The following is a 23916-nucleotide window of genomic DNA, read 5'->3' as shown; positions in this document are numbered from 1 at the left end:
TTCTTTGCTGCCCCTTGACAGTTATCTCTGTTATTAAAAGTTGCATAAAATGTCACTTAAGACCATGAAAAGCATTTGCTGAGGTTTTTTTTTAATATGACCAGATTACCACTTTTAGCTGTTGGGTTTTAACTTTTTATCTGCAGAAATATTTACCAAAGGCATCTGGAATTTTGACAGTTTATTTCATTTTTGATTGCATGTTGCTTCTTATCTTTGCTTTTAACTTAGTCCTAAAGTTAGCAAACTTAAAATTAGTAAGTTCTTAGGAATATCACCTCTCTTATCTTGTTTGGACTTTATGTTCTATCACCCTAAGTAATGTATCTATAGATCCAGTGACATAATTCTCAGGTACATTATATTTATAGTGCACACAATTGGACCCTGTTTATTATATGCATTACATCAAATACAGTGACTTCACAATAAATGCCTGAAAGATATTTTTAAATTAGTTATTTTTAAATCCACCTTTATTTTAATGAAGAAATGACACCATTTCTCTATTCATCAACCTAAATTTCCAGGTCTGCCTAAACTTTTAAAGTAGGCTGGGTGATTTACCGTCAGTGTGCTGAGGCAAGGTCAGCTAATATTTCGCTCTTATATTGATGATACTACATAATGCATTTTCTACATGCCATCTGCTTATACCTACACATTATTGGCTTTATTGTGTGAGCTTGCATGCTGGAATCTGTATTCAGTGTACACATCAAATTCAAAAACAGTCCTTTTAACTTGGCTTACATTAAACACATGCCTGGATAGCGCCACATATGTTGATTAGACCCCAACAGCAGTTCCTTTACTCTGTTTACCAATTCCCCTTTCAACACCCTTTTCTCTATTTCCTTCTCGGTCATGGCTGCATCATGCAGCACCTGATAACATTCCAGCTACACCATGTTGTCAATCAGGAGTTCCACACCCAAAGCTGCTATAAAGAGAGTCCTGAGCTGAATGATAGATTCCACTTTCTAATTTCTTCATGTCACCTCTTGGGCCATCTGAATCTTTGCATCTAATCTTTCCTTGGCAGCAGCGTCCATCGTGTTTTCACAGAGGCAAATGAGGCCAGTGTAGGTTAATTTTGGATCAAACATTTGAAGACAGGTGTGAGTAGATACTGGAGAGCAGAGACATGTGGGGATTCATATGAATGTAGGTTGTAAACTCAGTGGCTTTGTCCAGTTAGAACTGGTGGGGTCACTCAGCACTTGAAAATTTACTGCCACTGCAGTCTTGTGAAATATCTTCCGAACAAAATTGGCTCCACATTGAAAGGAGAAGCTGTCAGTTCATAAGTAAGGACATAATCCCCAGTACTATGGGTGAATGAAGCTGCAGCTCATAAATAAATCATACTTAGACAGAAAAACAAAATCCAAAACTTCAGTTATAAGGACTTATTTTAGTAAGTTCTGGTCCAATGTTTTTATGTGTAAACAAATGAATTCTTGCAGAGCAAATACAGGTGAAGTCATGTGGGAAGATCAGCTTTCATGTTGACATGCCAGTCCATTCATATTTCAAAGACTAGGAAGCTGAACTAGAGAAGTCGCTTCTAATTACAGCATTTTATCTGACTCACTAAGTTTATGTTAAAACAGAGGTAAAAATATAGTTTATCACAGTAATGATCTGGTGTTTTAAATGCATTAATGGTTGATAGTTGTGTTTTTGTTGTTGGTTGAGAACATGGTCAAAGATGGAAACACTGAGAAGTCACACCCTTCTAATTTGATAGAAGGACATAAATGTGAAACCATACTGGCTTTGCTCTCAGTCAGGCTTGTACGCCTTTTTCATAAGCCAACCCTGGTGTTTATCATAGCTCAAGAGGAAGAGGGGGTTGTTGTTTTCTTCAACAAGTGTGTATATTTGGGCATATCTGAGTTTTGCAGGGAATGTTTGTACATGTGGGATTCTTAGGTGACAAAAAATAAAAATTCACACTAGAAAAGATTCACCATCAACATACACTGCTTTACTGCAACAGACACTTTCATAGCAGAAGTAGCAAACATAATCAATCCTACTCTAGTGTTTCTCTGTTCCGGTCCTCAGGGACCGCTGCCCTTCAGGTGTTTCTCTTCTGCCACACACCTGACCTGAATAAGTGGGTGATTAACAGACTTCTGCAACAGTTGATGGCATCCAGAGGAGGTCATCGAATCATCTGGATCAGCTTTTGTGCAACAGAGACACATTTGAGCTATGCAGGCAGTGGCCCATAATGACTGCAGTTGAGAAACACTGATCTACACCAACAAGGTTAGGACTGGTGATTTTATGACTAAATGTAAATAAGCCAAACACCAAAGAAGATGCCCACTTATCTTCACAAACCAACCTTTTCTCTGTTGCTCTTAACCAGAGCTTTTTATCTTTTCTGAGCATGCTCAAAATGTTTTAGCTAACTAACACCTTAGGTTTTTTTTAACTGTCAAACGATCAGTATCAGAACGAGAGTGTCCAGGTGTTACTGAGTCTTTCAAGGCAGCAAGGCTTTTTTTTTTCTTCATTAGAAATCTACTGTGTGACTGAATGTGTGTTCTTTCCTCTTGATTCTGAACTTTAGAATCCTGTTGAGTGAAATGACAGGGCTTGTGGTTGGAGAAGCGCCTCCAGCTGCGCTGAATGTAACCACGTAGCCAGTTTGAACAAGTTTACAGTTGGGAGGAAAAAACATGTTCTGTACATAGAATATGAAAGGATTGGGGGGGTTGGGACTTGAAAGCACTGTTGCTATCCAGCAAAAGTGACCTTGCAGTCTTTTAACCAAATACATGCATATGCATATCAGCACACAAGCTCTCAGGTACATTATGGTGTTTTTTTTTTTTTTTTGGTGTGTGTGTGTGCAGCTGTTAAAATCAAACATGTTACTTGCCAAGTCCTGTGACTTCTTGCCAAATGTTCCTCCTCATACCAGTAATACTTCACAACGAGGAGACTACTTCATACCATACATTTATAAATGTATGGTATGAAAACATTTAAATAAATACTAACACTGGGTTAATTGTGGAGGAACCTCCACACAGTGTTTCAGCATTGCTATAGTTTTCTGGAAGTTTCTCTAGGTTATTCTTTTTTTAGCAGCGGTTTGACAGTTTTAAAGTTTGGAGGGATGGAAACATCTGATAGAAGGGATGAGCTCACAATTTAAATCAAATCAGATGCAATGAGAGACAGAACCTTATTAAGAAAATTTGTGAGTAGGATCTCAAGACAGCAGGAGCGGGCTAATTAATGTACAATGTATTTCAAGCTTCAGTGGTTGAGTTTATGGAATTGACATTTATCCAGTTTGATATAGATTAGAAACATTGATAATGGATTTCATGTTGAAGATCAAATCTGTATTTAATGTCCTGTTAGAAAATGATCATTATTTTCTTTAGAGTTTTCTCAGAAAAAAAGTTAGCAAATTAGTTGCAGAATCCAGAAGAGCATAGTTCAAATGCCACAGTCATGCTGGGGTGATTGTAAATCTTTCAACTTTTTAATCAATGTTTTTATTAAGAATTTCAAAAAATAATCCCTTTGCATCTGTTATTAGAAAATCAGAAAGTAAAGTGGTAGGTAATGTCAGCTAAGAAGGTTATGCATGTCAGTTTTTTTCCTGCATCCTCTGTTCTTTTTCCCACAATCCAGAAAGCAGGCTTGTTAGGTTAATTGGTTGCTCTAAATCGGCCTTGGGTGGGAGTGTGGGCTTGCATGGTGATTTCTTCCTTTGTTAACAATCCAAAGGACTGACAAGCAGAGAGCAACCAATGTCAAGCCCCCTTGACCCCCTTTCAGGCCTTTACTCTAAACAAGACAAAGGGTGGTCAGAAAATGAAGTAAGTGAGAATTTGTTTTAAATCAGTCCAAGGGCCTCCAACTCCAGTGCTTCAGAGTTATTGTCCTGTAGCTTTTAGATAAATACCTGCTCCTACACACCTAAATCAAATAACTCAATTAGCTCCTCAAGTTCTGCTGAGGCCTGGTGATTAGTCATTTGATTCAGGTATGTTGAAGCAAGAATTCACCTAAAAGTTTCAGGACGGTAGGTCTTGATAATCAGAGTTGAAAAAATTATTTATCCATTTGATTAATTTATTTTGTTTAACCTAACTGATGCCTTCAAAACTCTATTTTCAGCCACATCAACTTCAGTACTTTTAAAATTCGGAGCTATTTTAGGTGTCATAGCTCAGAGTTAGCTTAGCAACTGTATAGGCTCCAATAACAACTGAAGAAAATATGTCTAGCTGAAACTAAAGTCATCCATAAAAGAAAAACACATTACAAAGTAGCTGGTGATGGCAGAAAATGTTTTGAAGACTGGCTACACAACATAACTCTCAATACTACTTCTGAATATCCTCTTTTGTAAGGTAAAAAAAAAATCCCTCTCTGCTTATTTAGGTTCCCCTGCATCAATAATGTCATCAGCACGTGCAGTTTGAAAGAGAAAAAACCCCATTTATTTCCATCTGACAGTTAGCATCATCAGGGCCTTGACCTTCTCTATCATATTTTTATCATGCAGGTATTTCTAAAACAGGAACTGGCACTAGATACTGGAGCAAAGCGCAGCAGGGTTCATTTCACACCCTTTACCTATTAAACACGTCTCATCCTGCCTTCGTGTTCTTAAGTGAGTGTCTTTACATTCACGTCTATTTTGGTGTGGAACATCCAGAGCGTAATTCTGACCACGCATCAGCTCTATGAAAGTTTTAAACCTCCCTTCACACGTAGACTAAGTTAACAAATTGTTGGAAGCGGTTATATGGCTACTAGTTGGAGAGAGGAGGTGACGAAGTCCTGCAAACAGGATCCTGCTTAGATGAATGAGGACAAATTTATCATGTCATGTGTTGTAATAATACACCTGCACCCATTTTAACAGAAATGAGATACAGAATGATTTTTATTTTCATTTTATAGTGTTTATTATTTAAAATTTTTAAGAGACAGCTCTTTGTAAAGTTGGTGATTTGTAAACCAGAGAATAATGGTCAAAGCAGAACTGCATCTGTCAGGCTGCAAAATATAAGAACAAATATCCAGACTAGCAGCTATAACAAAATATGTAATCATATAGAAAATTTTATTTCAGTGTCGAACAAACGTCAGAGGGTGAGATGTTCTCATCACCAGTGTGTGATGGCAGAAAGCCCAGCAAAATTTCTGCTGTTCAGAATGTGTTTATGACTTATCATTAAAAATAATTTCTCATGACACATAGGACCTTCTAAATATAATTTCTCAGATTTAATAAGTAGTGAAAGACAACACGGCATCAACTGGCTATGAGAAACTGCTATTTTAACTCCAGATTCATGCTCTTTGCTACATTTCAGAGTAGGATGAACTTTCAAACCTTTTTCCCCCCTTTTCTTAGCACTTCGTCAAACACGCATAGATGTATTTTATTGAGATTTTATGTAACAGATCAACTGAAAGTAGTGCATTATAGTATGTTGCATAGTGGAATAGAAATGAGTCATGATTTTCACATTATATAAATAAAACAAAAAATTGGCAGTTTCCCAATGTAATAAGAACCCAGGATCAATGGTTTTTTAGACTATAACTACATAGAAGCTCTTTATGAAGTCTACATACTAACAGGTCTACATACTAACACTTTCACCCATTTTTCTATGCAAAATAGCTCAAGCTTTGTCACATGAGATGAAAAGAATCTAAGCATTCATTTTGAATTCCAGTTCAGAATATGTGGCATTTTCTGATAATATATATTAAGACATTCTCGCTTCACAATCTAAACGGGAACTGATTTGTAAAGTAGGTGAATTGTAAAATGAGAACACTGGATACACAGAAATATAAGTCTCTTGATATGCGATGCTGGTAGATTTTTTTTTCCTGCAAAAATCATATGCAGGAAAAAAATTTGTGAGAACAAACAGGGCATGATTTTGAAAAAAAAAAAAAATGCCTTTGTAACATTTCTTCCTTCTTGCACAAAAATGAAGAATAAAAAACAATAAACTGGCGTTTATTAATGGTGCACAAAAAAAAGCTTCTTTAATTTTTTGCAAATTTTACAAACATGATTAAAAATTGTTACTCAAACAACCTTTTATCATACTTTGAATGGCCTTCGGTATGGTATAGAGGAATTTTTCTGCCATGAAGTCCTGCTTTCGGACTGAAAATGTGTGCTCTTGGATTATAGCAGAAAAATTCCTCCATACTTCGGATCTTGTTCTCCTTATTTCCATGAATTTTGGTGATAATTCTTTCATATGTCGCATCGCGTTTGTTGTTTGCTGAACGTTACTTAACTAAAGGAACCAGTTTGACTCTCTTCCTTTCGTTTAGCCCTCTGGCCATATTTCCAGCTGCTCTATTGAATTTGTCAACTCTTTCAATGTCCATCTTAAATACTTTGAAGGTTTGAGGTCTGGTTAGTAAAAATAAATTAATCGAATACATATTGAAGTTTAACTTTTGTCATGTTTTGTTTTTGCTCCCATTTTCCTCTTCAAAAATAAAACTTTACTTTTCCTCATAAGTGAAATGCAAACCTTAGATTTTATGGCATTTAATCTGGGTAAGATAATGCCAGGTTTAGTAATATTTGACTATTTTGAGCCATGCATGTGATACTGTGGTATGCAAATGTATGTTAAAATGTTCTCTGTGTTTTGTACATTCTGTTCCACATCTTTTAAGTAACACTGAGAATAGGAGTGTTTTACTGTCGCCACCCTCTGGTGGTAAAGAGAACAGTGATGACAAGTCTACAGTAAAAGAACCAACTACCTATGGAAAACACAAAAAGTGCATCTACAAAAATACATCATTTTAAAAATAGCATAGTAATTGTTTAGATTTAAGTAGAATTAGGTCATTCTCATTCTTAAGTCATTCAAAGTTTCTTGCCAAAAGTCTTCCATTTCAAAATAAGACAAGATTTAACCAAGTTAAGAACTATTGATTAGATCTATTGTGAGAAACTTCTGCAGAAACACGTCTTGCTGAAAAGGAAAATATTTAGTTAAAACATGCAATTAGAAAAACCTATTTTAACATTCACAGAAAACATTAAGAAAGATACTGCTTTTGTATCCCTAAAGATATTTGGCCTGAGGTCCAACACTGGATTTTCTTGACAGTGACAATAATAATAATAATAATAATAATAATTAATAATAAAAACAGAGTATTATGCCTCCCTGTTCCCCCCTTTCCCCCAAAAAAACAACAACAACAAACAAAACAAAACAAACAAACAAAAAAACCCAATAAAAAGCAATGCTTTCTCTTTCAACATCACCAAATCCAAGGTGAATGTGTCAAAAATCTCTGGAGCCATCTGGTGGCTGTCTGAGTCTCTTAGTGTTTAATCTAGAAAACAGAAGAGTTGTGTAATAAAAATAGGACATATAATTATTTAACATTTATTTACCAAAACAGACATGTTAACTCCGTTTTTGTACTGTTTATGTAAAACATTTTCTGTGCAGGTGTTGAAACAGTAACCATTGATGAAATTGTCCTTTTATAGCATGAAAAGCACAAGTGGGAATTATGGCAATAAAAGTATCAACATGCTGATAAACTTTGATGATGACACATCATGAACAACTTTCTTGTGAAGGAGGTACATTTTTAACAAATCCATATTAAGTGCAGAACATTGCAAACTTTAGTTTATTTTTTTTTAAACCTTAAAAAATGCAAGTACTTCCATATGTAAGCAATTACTTTATAAGCTGGTGTTTTTAGGGTACTTTATGTTCTCTAAAAATATAAGTAGGCCATCCACCAACCCTCTCTGCACTGCCCTGTGTGTCGGCTCTGATAAATCATTGGGTGTGACCTTTATTTGCTGAGTGAAACCTGAGCAGCCCAGGCAAACTGGCTTCCCTTCAAATAAGCAACAGATGTGTTGAAGTAGTGGTGTTGTTTACTCACTTGAATGTATTTATTTTCAAATGATGGATCTGTTTGACTTAACAGATTCAGCACTAATAATCTGTTATCAGGAACAGGACAGCAACACAAGTTAGATCCTATTTCTTTGATGGACAATCAAGATTATAATCAGTCCTTTCTTTTGCTAAAGCAGCAAGAGGATTAATTTATTAGGTTTTACCAGATTAAATACAACATTTAAGTTTAACACAAACGTGAATTGAGTCACAAAAGCGAAACTTTGCATAGTTCTGGTGATATACAGTCATTTGTCAGAGCTTTATGCATCTTTATCTAACAGCAGCAGACTGCCATCACAGGTTGCCAGGTGGCAGAGTGAGAAAAAAAAAAAAAACCCTCACTGCACACCTGAATCTCATCTGTGAAAAGGATGATGAGGAAGTGGCCTTGTAACAGAAACACTGCGTGAAGGTGAGTTTCCATAAATACACAATTTCCCTAAACACAACTCAGACTCAAAAAGATTTAGCAAAACAAAACTAGGATTGTATGTTTGTGTCGAACACAAGTTAAGAATTCATATGAAGTTGAAATAAAGGATAAAAGAACATTTGAGGTTGTCTTTACTAACATACCCATGTCTGTAATTAGCTCTTGTGTGTGCAGGAGCCGTCCTACCAAAGTTGGCAGACAATACAGCTCTGGTTCTGCAAAAAGAGACCCTCTAAAATATAAATGAGGAAATCCACACCTGTTTCCAAGTAACCAAGGCAGGTATAATGTACTGTGACGAATGCAAGTGCATGTGCATTCACACTTATTTGGCTTCATGCACGAGCAACACGATTTACTAGTTTTATCTGTGCAGACACCGTATTGGCACGGCAGCTGCTGCTAACCTGTTTGGCCTGAAGAATTAGACCAAATTTGATCAAAGGAAAAGTATGAAAATACTCCAACGTTCATTTTGAAGAGGTTTTCTGTGTTTATCGCCTGCTGAAAGTTTTCCCACATGGAAACAGGTCTGGTGGGGCCCAACTGAGACGTCCTGAAGCTGGAAGAGGAGACTTGGTGGAGGGTGGGCAACTGGAGAGACAGAGGTCGTCACAGGTGTTTCCTCTGAGCACTGAGCATCAATTTGTCCAAACATGAATCCCATGTGGAAGGTTTATAAAGGCAAAGTGATGAAGACTCTGAATCCTGAGTATGAGGAGGATACTGCAGAGGAGGTAAAGGATTTACACACAAGAAGGAGATAAATGATCAAATCTGAGAAATCTCACATGATTAATGCCAAGATCAGGTCACTTGTTTTATTTTTGTAATATTTGAAACAAAGTTAGCTATATCTTGCAGGATGATGTTCTTTCGATATGAAAGAGACTTGATGAAAGTTGTTACCATGTATTGTCCTTCGTCTTGTGCATTTTAACTAATTTATGTGTTAAATATTGTCTGAGACTTCAGACATGAAAATATTAGTTTAGAAATGCTAATTTTATTTTTAACATCATTGCATTTTGACTTGTCTACTGGGGTTGAATATGATTTATATTTAGTAACTAGAAAAAAAACCTAAACACAAGATAATTAAAAGCTTAAGCAAGAAAAAAAATTATCTGTAAAAACATCTGAGGAAATGAATATTTTTTACTTTTAACCATCAATTTATCTACAGGAACTAAACTCTGAGGCTGCCCTTAATGTGGAAACTACTTCTTGCAAAATAGCTACGGCAATCAAATTTCTAAAGCATCTTTGGCACTTTTTCCAAGATCATCTATTTAGAACAGAGTTTTTACATTTTGAAGAACAAAATGCTTGTGTATTTCCAATTGCAGCAGGTTTAGTTCTTGCTGCAATTGCTGCTGCTGCAACAGACGGTGCTGTGCTGACCCAGTTCGTGGCAGAGCAGAGAAATTCGATCTCAGTTTGGAGCTGAGCAAGCGGATTAGTTGGCCTTCCACTGCCTGACTGACAGGGGATGAGACAGATAGCCAACTCTTCAGCGCACACTCGGATCATATCAGCTGACATCTTCAACTTGTGCTCTCGTTGAACTGCTAGAGTTCCTGTTAGGACGAAATAATGCATTGCATGTGTGAAAAGAGTTCACAGTTTACAGATCCTATTGCTTAGCAAGTCAGTTTAGGGAAGGTAAAGCACATTTTCAGCCACAAGGCCGTTTAAACTGCTTTGCATGAATTAGAAGGAAATGCAAACAAAACAACCAACCCAAACGAAAGACAAAAAGGTACAAGTACAAAACTAAATATTAGTTCCCCCTGTTTATTAAGATTAAGTCCAAAATTTATAAAGTAATAGAGGTTTCTCTGGATCTTAAGAGCTTATTTTTGTCACATTTAAACAACTTTTAAATTATTTTGCATGGTAATAGCAATAGATAAAATAAAACAATGTCTTTATCCTCAGTGTCAGACAATGCAATGTGTATTGGAAGGCAACAATTAATGTGTTCTTCTAATAAGAGTTTACCACAGTTTCTGAAGGTTGCAGTATTCAGAACCCACTCTAGATGGCGGTATCTTTTCAGAAACTCTGGTCTACGGCATTAATTGAACATTGGATGGTGGAAAGGTGAAGTACATTCATTTTGTTCAATGCTGTTGCAGGTCACAGAGATAGAACATGACATGAGTCCAATACAGGAGGATGAAGGACCCAACGCTGTCTCTCAGCTGGCCAGAAAGGTATGTTATCAACCGACCTGAGCACTGATAAATGTCAACATACAAGGACAAGTCGGTGCAATACCTGTCTTGATGGGGAATACAATTAAAACTCCTCCTTTGAGTTTCTAAGCAATGGGGTCTTTGTTTTATAGAAAATCTGAAATATATCCTATCCTATCACATGAACTTTGACCTTTGCATCTCTGCTTTTTCAGATGCAGGGGGCAGGGGCTAAAAGCTGGAACAGGTTTTCGTCTCTTTTCAACAAAGAGGATGAGCACCAGCTTCTGGAGGAGACCGAGTGCCCGCCTGTCGCTGACCAGTGAGTCCAGAGCGTATTTATGTTCCAGCTTATTTGTGTCAAAATCAGAGGTGTTTTTGTATGACTGGTTTACTGTATTAATATAAAGTCTGTAATACCTTTTATATGAAATGTTTCTCTGAGGTCCTAAAATGAAGAGTTAATAAAGTGATTTTATCATTGAAAGAAAATCTCAAGAGAACTTCATCATCTTTATCCCAACAATATCTAGTTCAGTTTGTCTATTTCAAGATTAAGCATTTCTCATCAAGCTGAACAATTTTGATTATATCCACCCCCTTTTTTTTTTTTTAGCCTAAATTGGATTTGATACATTATTGAAGCACACGGTCAATAACACCCATGACATTCCTGAACTTTCAGCCCTCTCGCAGTAAAACCTGAAGAGCCTCCTCGACCGACCAGGCGCAGTGGATTCTGGGATACTTTTGCAACCAACTTTGCTGCAAAGAAGCAGGCTGAAGCTGCTGCTGCTGCTGCAGCTGCAAATGAGGGCGTGGCAGAGTCAGGTGAGGAAGGAGTGACTCAGGCTGCAGGGGAGGAGCAGCAGGTTGGCCCGACTGAGGAGACGGAAGCAGGAAGCAGCAGCAGCAACAACAGCTTCTCTAAATATGTGACGCTGGGAGGGAGCAGCGAAGACGCCTCCTTTAAGTGGAACTTTGTTACCAGCAAGCTGGCAGAGCTGAAAACCAAGGGCATGGTGAATAAGACCAACTGATCGCTACAAAGATGTCTTCTAACATTCTTACAAAATGTTGCAGCAAATCATATTTAGTTTAACTTTATTTCATTATAATCTCATTCGATTGTTTTCAGGTCTTAAAGGTAAAAAGACATTAAAACTTGTTTTCAATCAATCAACCATAAAAGGTGGGATGTGGTGTGTATAAACATTGATCCTGGACTAAATATTAAACATTGGATTACTTCTACAGTTCAGCACACATTGAACTGTAGAAGTAAATGTTGCAGAATAAATGTTTAGAGTCTACTTATTTAAGAAAGCCTAAATGTTAATGCTGCAACAAATGAATTTGTGCCTCAGTAATAGGGCAGGTGAACTGTGCATTCCTATCTCCTTATCTCTGTAAAGTGATGCTTGCACCCCTCCATGATGTGAAGTAAACAGGTTTATTGCTGTTTTCAGTAACCCTTGAAAACTTTAAAATGGAGTTTGTGTGGTCAAATTTTCCACCACAGTGTTTCTTCAAACAAGACAAAAGGGGCTTACCTACCTTTCAACAAATCTAACCTAATCTGTAGTTTAGGGGAAAACTGGATTAAAAGATTAAAGGCAGCGATAGCTGGATTAGCTGAGGATCTGATCACTTAACCTATTCAGAGAGAATTACAGCTCAAAGGTCTTTAATTATGGTAAGACCCTTTGCATGGGCAAGCACTTACTAAGAAATTCTTCCTTTGTGATGTGAAATGAAAGACTAAAATGTGTTTGGTCATAAAATCTGAAACCATGACTTGAATTTTCTAATCTTTGACTGAGACTGAAATGTGCAATGTGTGAATCTTTTTTGTTCATGACAGGGGAAATTGGCTGATGTTGTTATTTTGGTGTCTTTTGGGTCTTGACTTGTATGTTTATTTTGTTTTTGGTTCTGATATGACAAAATAAAGACTGTTTACCCTGAACATTTTGCAGTCTCATTTAAAAAGATCTCTAAAACACAACAACAGTGCAAAATTTACTTGGATATTTTGTGACTAATGTGAAGTGGTGCCTAAATGTTAAGTAGAAGATTCACAATTAAGTCTCATCAACTTTGCACATATAAAGAAATTTTGCAACATGTTGCAAACATATAGTGGGCCTATCATAGCCTTGACATAAAACCTTTGAAATTTAGCCTCTGACAGCTGTATGTTTGAGCATTTTAAATATCTTACATCCCATCTGTTGCGTCTATAAAGTACAACTCAAATATATCTAAATACAAATGCCTGTAAACTTTACAGCAGCTCTGCAGCTCTTTTCCCAGTTTAACTTTTTAATTAGATTTTAAATAGTTCTACTAATTACTTTTTTTTCTGTTATTTTTCATATCTCAAATATTTAAAAAATAGGACTCCAAAGTTGAAAAGTTGCTACCATTGACCAGCAGGGGTCGCTATTCACGTCGGAATGAGAAAACCTTGATCAACTCTTCTCTGTTTTCGCTGTGTTTTCCTCCACTACCCTTAGAAACGTATGTTTTATTGTAAACCTTTTATACAAACCATTTTACTTAATTTCCCTTAGGTATCTAAGTATCTTTTTTTTTTTTTTTTTTGGAAACTGATCGTATTGTGTGTCAGAAATAGCTTCCCTCATTTCCTGTTTCCTTCTATTGTATTTCCTGTTTTATTAACCCCCATTTCCTTTCTCACTGTAAGGTGTTGATTCAGATAAAACACAGCTTGCTTTTCCCTATTTGGGACTTCAGATTTCCATTTGAATTTGATATCTCACCTTTTAAAATAAAAGACAAATAATTTGAGCAAATGCACCAGAAGCCCAGGCTGGTCTTTTTTTAGCCATTTCCAGCGTCAGTAAGATTTGAAGCTGTCATCATGGATTCTGTGAGACTCACTGAGCCGCAGTAGCTCTGTCCACACTTCCCTACAGTTGTCAGTCCCACTTTGAATCACAACAGATCTTTCCCTGCTTTCAGCTAAGCAACATGTTCTGCATTTGGAACTTCTTCTTTTTGATTAAGTACTTATATAATAAGGTTAGAGGAGAATCAATTACCCCACATTTTGTGTTGAACTACATATTTCAGTTATATGACATAAAACAGAAAAGAAGTTTGCAGAACATGGACGAGTCAGAAGTGAGACAAAGATTTTTCCTTCAGGAAAAAAGCATCTACGGAAGATCTACAACAAGAAGCATCTTTTCAAAAAAGTTGATCTTTTTTCTTAGCACACAAACAATTAAACCAAAATGCACATTCTGTAAGATTTGAGAACACTTCACACTCGAGATTTATGAGTAAACTAAAAATATCTTAAAAGTTCAACACAGAAAAAAATTAAAACATGAAATATCTTCTTCATTAGTCTTTTCCAGAAGCATCCAAGACAGCAACTGAACTATTTTATCTACTTTAGATTCATTTGAATAACAAAGATATTTATGGAATCTGTTGCATCTAATTTGAAATTTAGATGAAATGCATGTGTTTGACTGTTTATTGGTTGAATGGAAAGTTGAACTTGTGTAAAATGTCAACAAAAATGTATGCTTGATATGGAGGAAGGAAAATCAAAGTTTAACTGTAGTGCAAAGAGAACAAAAGAGCAATAACAAGAGCAGCTCCATACCACTCAGTTTCCTAAGGGTTTTGGAGATTGTGAAAATGAATAAAACTGAAAAAAAAAACAATTAAAAAATGAAATAAAAATAAAAATACAGATCAGGTTTAGGTTTTATTAAATTTGCTTGTACTTTTGCTTCTGTTTTTCAATGTTGCAAGTTTCTCATCTGAGTTGATCCGTTTTTCCACTGGCTGAACACTGGGTTTCATTTTACTAATTACCAAACCTGGACTCCTTTGGTTGTTATTGTCCATAGAGCTCTCTGTCTGGTCTTTGTTTTGGGTTTTTTTTCCTGCCCTGTTTTCTTCTTGGATTCCCCACTAGTGAGTCACATCTTATTCATGTGGAAAGTGAGTTCTATAGTTCAGCACACCTGCTGCCTCTGGAACTACTGTTTGAAAGAACAACACCACTTGAAGGGTAGAGTTGACTTGATCAAAGCAACTGTGGTACATGGGCAACGCATTAACTAAAATCATTTATGCTGCTGGATAATGAATTGTTAAGTTATTTCATAGTTCATTAATAAAAACAGGCCTTGTCGCTGACAAGGTGATCCATCTAACCTAAACAAATGATACAAGGAGGAATTTTGCAGGATGTATTTGCTTTGATTTAATTTGATTTGTGAAAAATAATTTCCATAATTGTTCGTTTTGGGGTTTTGATGTGTGATGCTACAGCCCTCAGACCCCACATGGGCTCCAGATTAGCTCCAGATCTGTGCATAGAAAGCATTTTGGAAAGGGTTTCAGTGTCTAAACAGCTGCATCCAAGCCTTAAGATGTGATGCAAAGTGTAAACTTTGAGGTAAAGAAGAGTTAGAGTGTGTGGGACTAATTTTCATGGGTTGGCCTCAACACCTAAGTTGCAATGAACAAACTGTCCCTGTTATAACATAATAGTGAATCAGTGCACAGAGTAATTCCATAATGACATGGTAGAGAAGACCTCGACTGATCAGAGTCCTGACTTCAACCTGACTGAGCACTTTTGGGATGAGCTAGAGCAGCAACCGTCACTTCCAACGAAAGTGTCTGATGTTCCAAAATGCTTTTCTGGAAGAAGGGTCAGAAATTTTAACAAATACACCGTTAAATTTACAGACTCTCTTCCTAAAATAGTTTAAGCTTTTGTAGCAGCAAAGGGAGGGAAAGATTCATAGCCTTTGCATTAAAAACTGGAAGCCGAGGTCAAATTTCTGTATGAAAGAAAATTCCCAAATAGCTTTAGAAATGTACACTACATTAGGAAGTGGCAGGAGAATAACTGTAAGAAAAGAGAGGCTGCTTTCAAATCAAAGCATTTTTTTTTATTTACAGCCTAATATTAAATTTACTTGAGGATAACAGAGTTCAGAATAAGTTTTAACTTTGTTTCTTTGCAGATAGTATATGGATGGATGAAAAACTGAGATCCAACAGCTGACATAAAAATTCTATTTAGTTGCACACAAATACAGTAGACATGCCAAGTTTTTAAATCTAAGTTTTACAGTCCTGTCAGAAAGATATGTTACAGCCCAAATTTTTCTCCAAAGAGTTTTTTTTCCACTATTTTGTTACTTTCTGTTCTCTGTGCACAGACTGTTTCCTTTTCACAGGAACAGTATATAGAGCTTTCTTAATCTCACAAACGGCACTTTTGTCAAGCATTTAATGAGGTGAGAAATCCAAACAATTCTTGTTTTTTCTGTCCTCAGACTTGTTTTGTCTCTAAAATTTTGAGACCAGAAGTTAGTCGGAGAGATGATTTATAGGTAGAATTATGGAAATGTCTGTAAAAATCAAAGCTGCTTCCATCACTGAGCCCCACAGGCATGTCTGGCTTCACTCAGGTGTGACATCGTTGTGGTGGGCGTCTCAACAGACATGGTGACTCACAGACTGGAGCACCGGTTGAATCTGGAAGAGAACTTGCAGCAGCAAAGATCTTTTCACAAAAACAATGTTGGGAGATTCATTATAGTGACCTACCTGCAACTTTCCCACCTGTTCCAGGCGAGAGGGAGGAAACCTGTCTGGGGAAAAGCCCACAAACACTCAGTGTATTCACTGTGTAGTCTAAAAGCATATAAGGATGGTGAAACATGTCTTGCTTGTTGCATACCAAAGGGAAAATTAAAAGTTTTATGAGCATTATACAAAATAATCAACACAGTGTAAAAGAGAAAGCAGACAATTCCATTTCAGCATTATTTTGGTTTTAAATCTCAGTAAAACTTTCATATTTCAATATTAAACCTTTTGGCCATTTCTCTGATTAGACATTATTTTGATATTCTGAACAACCAATGGGTTATTCCAAAGAATAAAATGTTGCAGGTAGTTAGTAATCTACTTGAAAGCAAGTTCCTTAAGTTGTTTATTGTTTGTATAAATGTATACAAATGGATTGATTAATGTCTTTCACATCTAAATGAATTATAATAACTTTATTAGGCACATCTTGTTAGTAGGGGGCTGGACCCCTTTAGAACTGTCAAAATTTGTTGTTCAACAAGGCATTAGAAATGTTTCTCAGAGATTTTGATCCATATTTAAATGATGGCATTATATAGTTTCACCACTTCTTAGTTGTTGTATTAGATAAGGATCTGGTGAATCTGGAGACCACTAATTAACATCTTCAAGAAACTAGTTTGAGATAATTTGTGCTTTTTGACAGCATGCAGCAGGAAGTAGATGGGTACAATGTTGTGTTAAAAGAGTGGAAAGGATCAGCAACAAAGCTTGGGTAGGCACTATTGGTACTAAGGGAGCCAAAATGTGCCAGAAATCTTCTTTAGGTTTGACCAGAGATGTCTACAGCATACCCTAGTTGTACTGAGTGGTTATTGGGACAAATATTGCTTTTCTAACTGACATTAACATGATATATTTGAATACACAACTGCGGCTCAATTTTTTAAATCATTTTCTGCAAACCTGAGCACCTCTTCCTACACCTCCCCCAATCAGTCCCACCAGACTAGTGGCAGCAGCGATTAACAAACACCTGATGGAACTTCAGATGTTCCTGAATTTTGTATGTCTGCTGAGCTAAACATACAAAATACTTTGCATTTGCTCCTATCTACAGTTGCAAACAGCATAATGAGAAGTATTGTTGTGATAAAGTGCAGAAGTGTTGGAAGGAGCAGGAGCTTCTTAAAGAGACGGAGGTCCAATTTCAAGTCATCAAATTGCACCACCATATTTATGTACAACATTTTTGCAACAACTGAAGGTAGCATAGCTACTTGATTGGGCTACAAAATGGAAAATACATGATACAACACTTTCAATGTTCTTCTAATTACAGCAATAACTCTAAAATCACAAAAGTATGTTCACATAAATGCTTCAGAAAAAATCCAGACTTAAAGATAGCTTTAAACTGATAGTTTTATCTTCTGAAAGCAGGAGATCAAACAAATAAAATGGAAGAAAATCAGTTTGCAGCATTTATCTGAGCTGCAGAGATAAGAAGTAGACAATGTGACTTCTGAAGTGGGACTAACCCTCTCCTGGATAACCATGACCCCTGTCTTTCAACCTGCAACACACAATAATCGCCTAGGTGATAATGTGAGGACGACAAAGAAACAATATTATTCTAGTGGCAGCACACAGACCGCTTGTCACTGATTTAGATTTTTAAAGTAGCTTTTAAAGTCTTGCAATGTTTTCCAGAAGAAATGGGTTGGGAGGAGAGGTGTATTTTCCATCCACCATGTCACATGAAGTTCACACATTATGTTTCATTATTGTGATCTACCGGCTCAATCAGAGAATTTAAAAGAAAACTTGCTCCTTTTTCCCAGCAGAGGGTTAATCCCTCCAAATCTACCCCTGTGGTCACACCACAATCCACAGAAAATAACTAAAACACACAGACACAGTGGTGACCTGTCGGCTATCTGTAGGATGTGAAATCTGATCTCCACTTGCAGCTCTGCAACCAGGAATCTTGAGACTGGCAAATATGAACCCTGATTCTCACCAGAGACAGATTTCTTTATCAACATGAGGGCAAATCAGGGAGTTTCAGGTCATCGTGTTGCTGTGCTGGTTCACGTAAAGCTTTGACATAGTTACTTGTTTTTGGTGCTGGGATCCAGTGTAATTCTTCCATCTTCCCCCAAATCTGAAAGGCTCAGGTTACTGTTTCTTCAGCTGCTTAGGGTTGTTGTTCTTTGGCTTTGCTCCCAACCTGCTGATAAAACCTCGAAGCCCAAACACACACCTCCTCCCTACACACACAGAAACAAACGCATGCACAGAAAGTATGAGAACTAACTGATAAAAAGGGTGGGAATTCAGACAAATCTATATAGAAAAGCAGGATTTTTCTGTCACTCAAATAAAAATTCTTCTCTTTACTGATAACTTTGATACCTGTACATTATTTGTTGTCTGGTTGGAAAAGTATCAAAAAGTGTTATTCCAAATGTGGACAATGTTAAGCATTAAATGAATCATACCACCAATAAAAAATAACATAAAACACCCTTCAAACAATGTTAAAATAACAAACAAACATCCATCCATCCATCCATCTTCTTCCGCCTATCCGGGGTCGGGTCGTGGGGGTAGCAGCTTCAGAAGGGAGGCCCAGGCTTCCCTCTCCCCAGCCACTTCTTCCAGCTCCTCTGGAGGAATCCCAAGGCGTTCCCAGGCCAGCCGAGAGACATAGTCCCTCCAGTCCGTCCTGGGTCTTCCCCAGGGCCTCCTCCTGGTGGGACGTGCCTGGAACACCTCACCAGGGAGGCGTCCAGGAGGCATCCTGACTAGATGCCCGAGCCACCTCAACTGGCCCCTCTCGACGTGAAGGAGCAGCAGCTCTACTCTGAGTCCCTCCCAGATGACTGAGCTTCTCACCTTATTATTATCTCACCTTTTTATCATTAGATTGTCTCTATTTTAGTTTTACTTGCTCTAACATGGCAAGAAACAGAAGCAGTGAAATTTCTAGCTGTGGAAGATCAGCCCATAAATGGTTTCCTTCCACTTTTTTTTTTTTTTTTTTTGTTATTTACACGTCAATCATGTTAATTTTTTTAAGTGGATATATATGAGTCATATGACTGTTGTTAGTTATTCATCTTGATGGGGGGGATTCAACTTTTATTTCACATCAAGGAGTTCAGAAACATAGTCTACAATTTATTTTGATGATTTTCATCTAAAGTTTCAGGGCAGTATTCGTAGTCGCAGCGATTGGTCGATGCCTTGGTAACATTTTTTTTCACATGGTTGCATGTGACAGTTCTTTAAACAAATTGCTGCTTTACACTTATCACATACTTATAATGTTATGCAGTCAGATTATTCTGGAGAGAAATGTGTGTGTCCATATCTGATACTATGCTATGGCATTCAGCTGCAGCTTTACCTGCATGTACAATAACCTTTTTCTTACTATATATAGTTTTAAATTGAGCTTTGAAAAATATTATTAAATTAAATCCCCTCATTAAAAAACAATTTACAAAAAATAAATTCCAGTTTTTCCACCACATCAGAGGCTGCCTTAGTGCAGATGGCAAACTGGTCATGCATGCTTCCTTGCCCAGGAAATTGAGCCTGAGGGGAAACGTGACTCTTATTGGAATGAACAAGTCAGAAATCACACATCGATGCACAACTGGAAATTTCACTGCTTCTGTTTCTTGTCGTGGTACCTCAGTGCAAGTTTAGAGACACTGAGTCACAGCTATACAAACCCATACAAGTATCCTTACAAACTGCTCTTCTTCTCCTTAAAGAGCCACAAAACCCCCCATCCAGCCTTTCATCAGGAAATCATTAAATTCCTCTCCTTCCCTCCATCTGCTAGTCAGATCTCTAAAAAATTCCCCCCACTCCAAGTGTCTTCTTTGAGTCCCTTTTTTCTTCCTGTCCGTCTCTATTTCTGACATGTTAGTCTGTGGTGTCACAGCCTGTCTGGCTGCAGAGGAGGGAAGGAGGACCTTGATAAGGCACTTGATGGAGGCTGTCAGGAGGTAAAGCTATTGTGGGACTAAGCTGTTAGTATTTGGCATTTACAAAGACTGTATTCACAGAAACAAAAAAAACAACAACAACCATGCAGTCAGTCAAAAGCAACCATCATCATCATGTTGGAATTATAAGAAGAGCATTGCAATTTTTTCTGCTCTGGCCCCATTTTTCTTAACTTTTGCCACTTAAGCAATTTAAAACCACCATAATATAGGTTTTCATGGTTGTTTCAGGAACAGAATCCTGACAGACAGATTACATTTAAAGTAAAAATACAAAGTAAGTAAAAGTCTTTCACGAATGACAGAACCTGTCTGCTTCCTATGACATTTAATTGGCTTAAGGATCCCACTGCTACATAAAATGTCAAATCAACAATTGTCTCTACAAAGTTCTCCTTACCGGGTCATGGGGAGCTCCAGTTGCCCTGTACAGCCGACACTGTGTCAACTCTTCTGACACAATTCATTAATACTTATGGGCTACTAAGGTCATTCTAAAAATCCGAGAAGAACTGCAGCATATCTGGAAATGGACACTAATCTGGATGAGGCTGAATGGGGAAGAATTGACTTTACAGACCTCTGAGATCTTCTCACTCACTTGTACTCTTTACTAATTTGATCACTTTTGAAGACTTCACAAATTTTACAACATTACTCTGTTTGTTCTCTCATGCAAAATCACAATGAAACACATTGAAATATGGGTGTGTAACATGACAAAATGTGAAAAATGTCAAGGACAAATACTGCTGAAAGGAACTGGGAAGCTTAAAGCTCAGTTTTCTTCAAAAGCTTTTAAATCTTTTTTTCATCTCTGCAATTTTCACCAATGCTGTGGGCAGCATTGGTGCCGAATAAAACATCACAACTGGGATAATCCTTTCACTCAGCACCTGTAGTGATCATGAACGCTTCCTTCTATGGAGTGAATAACTGTGCTGTAAGAGCCTTTTTAGACCTGAGTGAGTGATTAGACACCTGAATCTCTCATACCTGCACTACAACACAGCTCCAAAAAAGACAAAAGAGACCCAGAAGAAAAGCACAAAGTGTCATAGAAGGAAACAAAATGATAGTTTTGGTCAATTTATCTCCTACTATTGTTTAACACATCAGATGAGCTGATGTTTTAAGATGGAACTATGTGTTTTGTTAGTTATTATGTTCTTTCAGAGTCAAATCACAGGCGAATGATTAAAAAGATGCACAAAAGTCAGAAACAGATTTAATATTTCTATCTGTTTCAATTAATGGCACCATTGGTATGCAAGTCAGATAATCTGCTAGATTTGCTTCAAAGGGCTACATTCCTGAGCTCAAAAATGTTGATAAGTCATGAAAGATCCTGGCAGTGAGCCAAAGAATGTAATTAACGGACTTATACATGTTCATACCTCAGTAGATCAACGTATAACATGACAAATTTGTTTTCCAAACTGCAGTACTGCACTAATCAGCCTTTGGGACTTTAAACCTTTTGGGACCTTAAAAAGTCGCTAACATTTTTTTTATCAAGATTCAAATAAAAATTGCTTTTATTTTCTAAATTGCTAAATAGTAATTTAGATAAATAATAAAAAATAAAAATAATTTTATTTGACTTTATTGGTATATTTTCATTTATTTCATTTTCCTACTATTACAATGACTAAAAAATAAACATATGAAATGTTAACTTCTCTACATGTCAATTAAAGAGGAATTGTAGATATTTAATATTATTTTCGGTAAGGATTATTTTCATAAAATAATAATAAAATAAACTGCAACCATCAATTACAGACAAGAGATTAGAAGAACTGAGAGAAAAAAAAATCTTCCAAATTTGGTTATGACTGACATCTGCTTTCTTGAAAAGGATCCTGCAATTAAATCCCTTCAGAGGACGGTACATCAGGTGTGGATCTCCCGTGGTTTTGGAGGGTTGTCAAAAGTGGAATCCTCTGGGGAGGTCCTGCCCAGCATGGCGCCACGCTGAGGGGCCTTCCTCTGCCCTGGCAACCAGACTGGGGTTAAATTGGGAATAGCAAACCCAGAGCTGTGGTGAAGACCAGGGCGAGGTCAAGTGCTTTGGTCTGCTTTGATGATGGTTGAAGTCTGAGCAAACGGGCGCTCTGCATCTGCAGCCAGCAGATGATGGACCAACTGCTGCTATAGCTGCTTCTGCATCTTTGTATGTTATTTATTTCAAGTGTGACATATCAGGGACATAAAGCAATGTTACATTAAAAGGGAACTATTGTTCTGCTTATAAGCTCTCTATGACTATTTCCTAATGTAAAACTTTCAATTCTTGTTTTTACAAGAACATTGATGGCTTTAAAACTGATTTGTCATTATGACTGTTTCATCTGACATTCATGTTTCTCTCCACTGTGTTTATTCTGCTTTATTTACAACAGCTGTCGAAATAATATCTGCAGCTACAAATGTGAGAACAAACTGCAGCAAATCAGTGATTGGAGTATTCATTTAGACTCCAGGTGTTATGGATCCCAGGAACATCCCTCCTGTAACTTTTACCAGGATTGGATCATACAAAGTAGGTCAATGTTTTTATAATAAAAATGTATGTACTCCCATCCCAAAGCCAAAAACCAGGATTTTTTTTCTTTACTCTCTCAGGAGTTGAACAAGTTTTGATTTTGTGCTTATATCACACCAAAGCTGTAAAACACCTTAGAAAAAACTCCCCAGTTCCTGCAGGGAGAACAGCCTATGGCACACGTGGGACTATGGGATGTATTTAGTGAGGGATGTTAAAGTTTTGGCAGTATTTCTTCTTCATAGGAAGCAGAAAACAACAAGGTGTGATTAATACATTGCATCGATCTGTTCTGGGTTTCAACAGCTCTCTTTCTGTACACTTCCTCTGGCAGAGGATGCAAAATGCATACATATTTGCATTGAAGTTCTGTTTACTCTGTATAACATAATCACACTGACAACATATAATTACATTGCAATACAAATCAGAAAAAAAGAAAAAAATCTTAACTTTGCAACTCTTAATGTTTTAGATCCAAGTTCATCCAAATTGACTTTGATCTACAATATTTAGAAAATTAGTTAAATGTTATTCACATCATCTATAAAATATTTAAAATGTTAACAATGAAAACCAGGAAATTATGTTGCAACATGTTACAGCAAAGTTGAATTTACATTTTCCATAATGATGAAAAAGTTGCAGGACTGACCTCTAAAAGAGAAATGTGTTGATACTGCCTGCTTGCACTTTGTATAAACTGCAGCATTTTCAAACAGTGAAATTCTACCGTCTCTGATTTTAGCTGGAAGGAAACCTTTAAAGCTGGCTGAATATCCCTTAAGACATCCACAAGGTAAAACTGGAGGCAGCTGAGGGAAGCTGTTTGAAGCTTAGTCCAATTCTTTTTTTTTTCTCCTTTCCTTCTGAAGTGAATAAATTTTCCCGGACAAATTTAACCAGCTTTGGAAAAAAGCCAGAACTGCCTCCTAAAAGGAGAAGAGCCTGTCACTGGCCATAGCCGGGTCAAGTTGTGAAACATGCAGTCTCAGGAGATGCTTTTGGAGGACAAACAACAGCTAAGAGTGAAAGAGGATTTGATGAAGTTGCCTATAAAGACTCCCTGATGGAGTTGAGATCATTAACAGAGTTCTCATGGGAATCAAATATCAAAGAGAGCAAGAGTTTTATTATAAAT

General features: G+C 37.0%; 1 protein-coding gene across 4 annotated transcripts; it reads left to right on the top strand.

Annotated features, from left to right (window-relative positions):
* Nucleotides 1–2119: 2119 nt before the first annotated feature.
* Nucleotides 2120–12573, top strand: LOC122830649 (uncharacterized protein C1orf232). Of its 4 annotated transcripts, none has more exons than XM_044116167.1 (8): nt 2120–2280; nt 8252–8382; nt 8563–8681; nt 8780–8853; nt 8934–9140; nt 10545–10622; nt 10820–10926; nt 11290–12573. In XM_044116167.1, exons 5-8 carry the CDS (start codon nt 9060–9062, stop codon nt 11642–11644), a joined length of 621 nt encoding a protein of 206 aa, XP_043972102.1. In that variant the 5' UTR covers nt 2120–2280; nt 8252–8382; nt 8563–8681; nt 8780–8853; nt 8934–9059; the 3' UTR covers nt 11645–12573. The 4 variants fall into 4 exon arrangements, with proteins under 4 accessions (XP_043972102.1, XP_043972104.1, XP_043972101.1 ...); XM_044116169.1 differs by having other exon boundaries at nt 8563–8685; XM_044116166.1 differs by lacking the exon at nt 2120–2280 and having other exon boundaries at nt 8263–8382; nt 8578–8681.
* Nucleotides 12574–23916: the final 11343 nt, after the last annotated feature.

Source organism: Gambusia affinis, linkage group LG05 (assembly GCF_019740435.1).
Source record: "Gambusia affinis linkage group LG05, SWU_Gaff_1.0, whole genome shotgun sequence".
Classification (NCBI taxonomy): Eukaryota; Metazoa; Chordata; class Actinopteri; order Cyprinodontiformes; family Poeciliidae; genus Gambusia; species Gambusia affinis.
The sequence above is the reverse complement of the archived record's forward strand: the minus strand, read 5'-3'. Positions and strand labels throughout refer to the sequence as shown.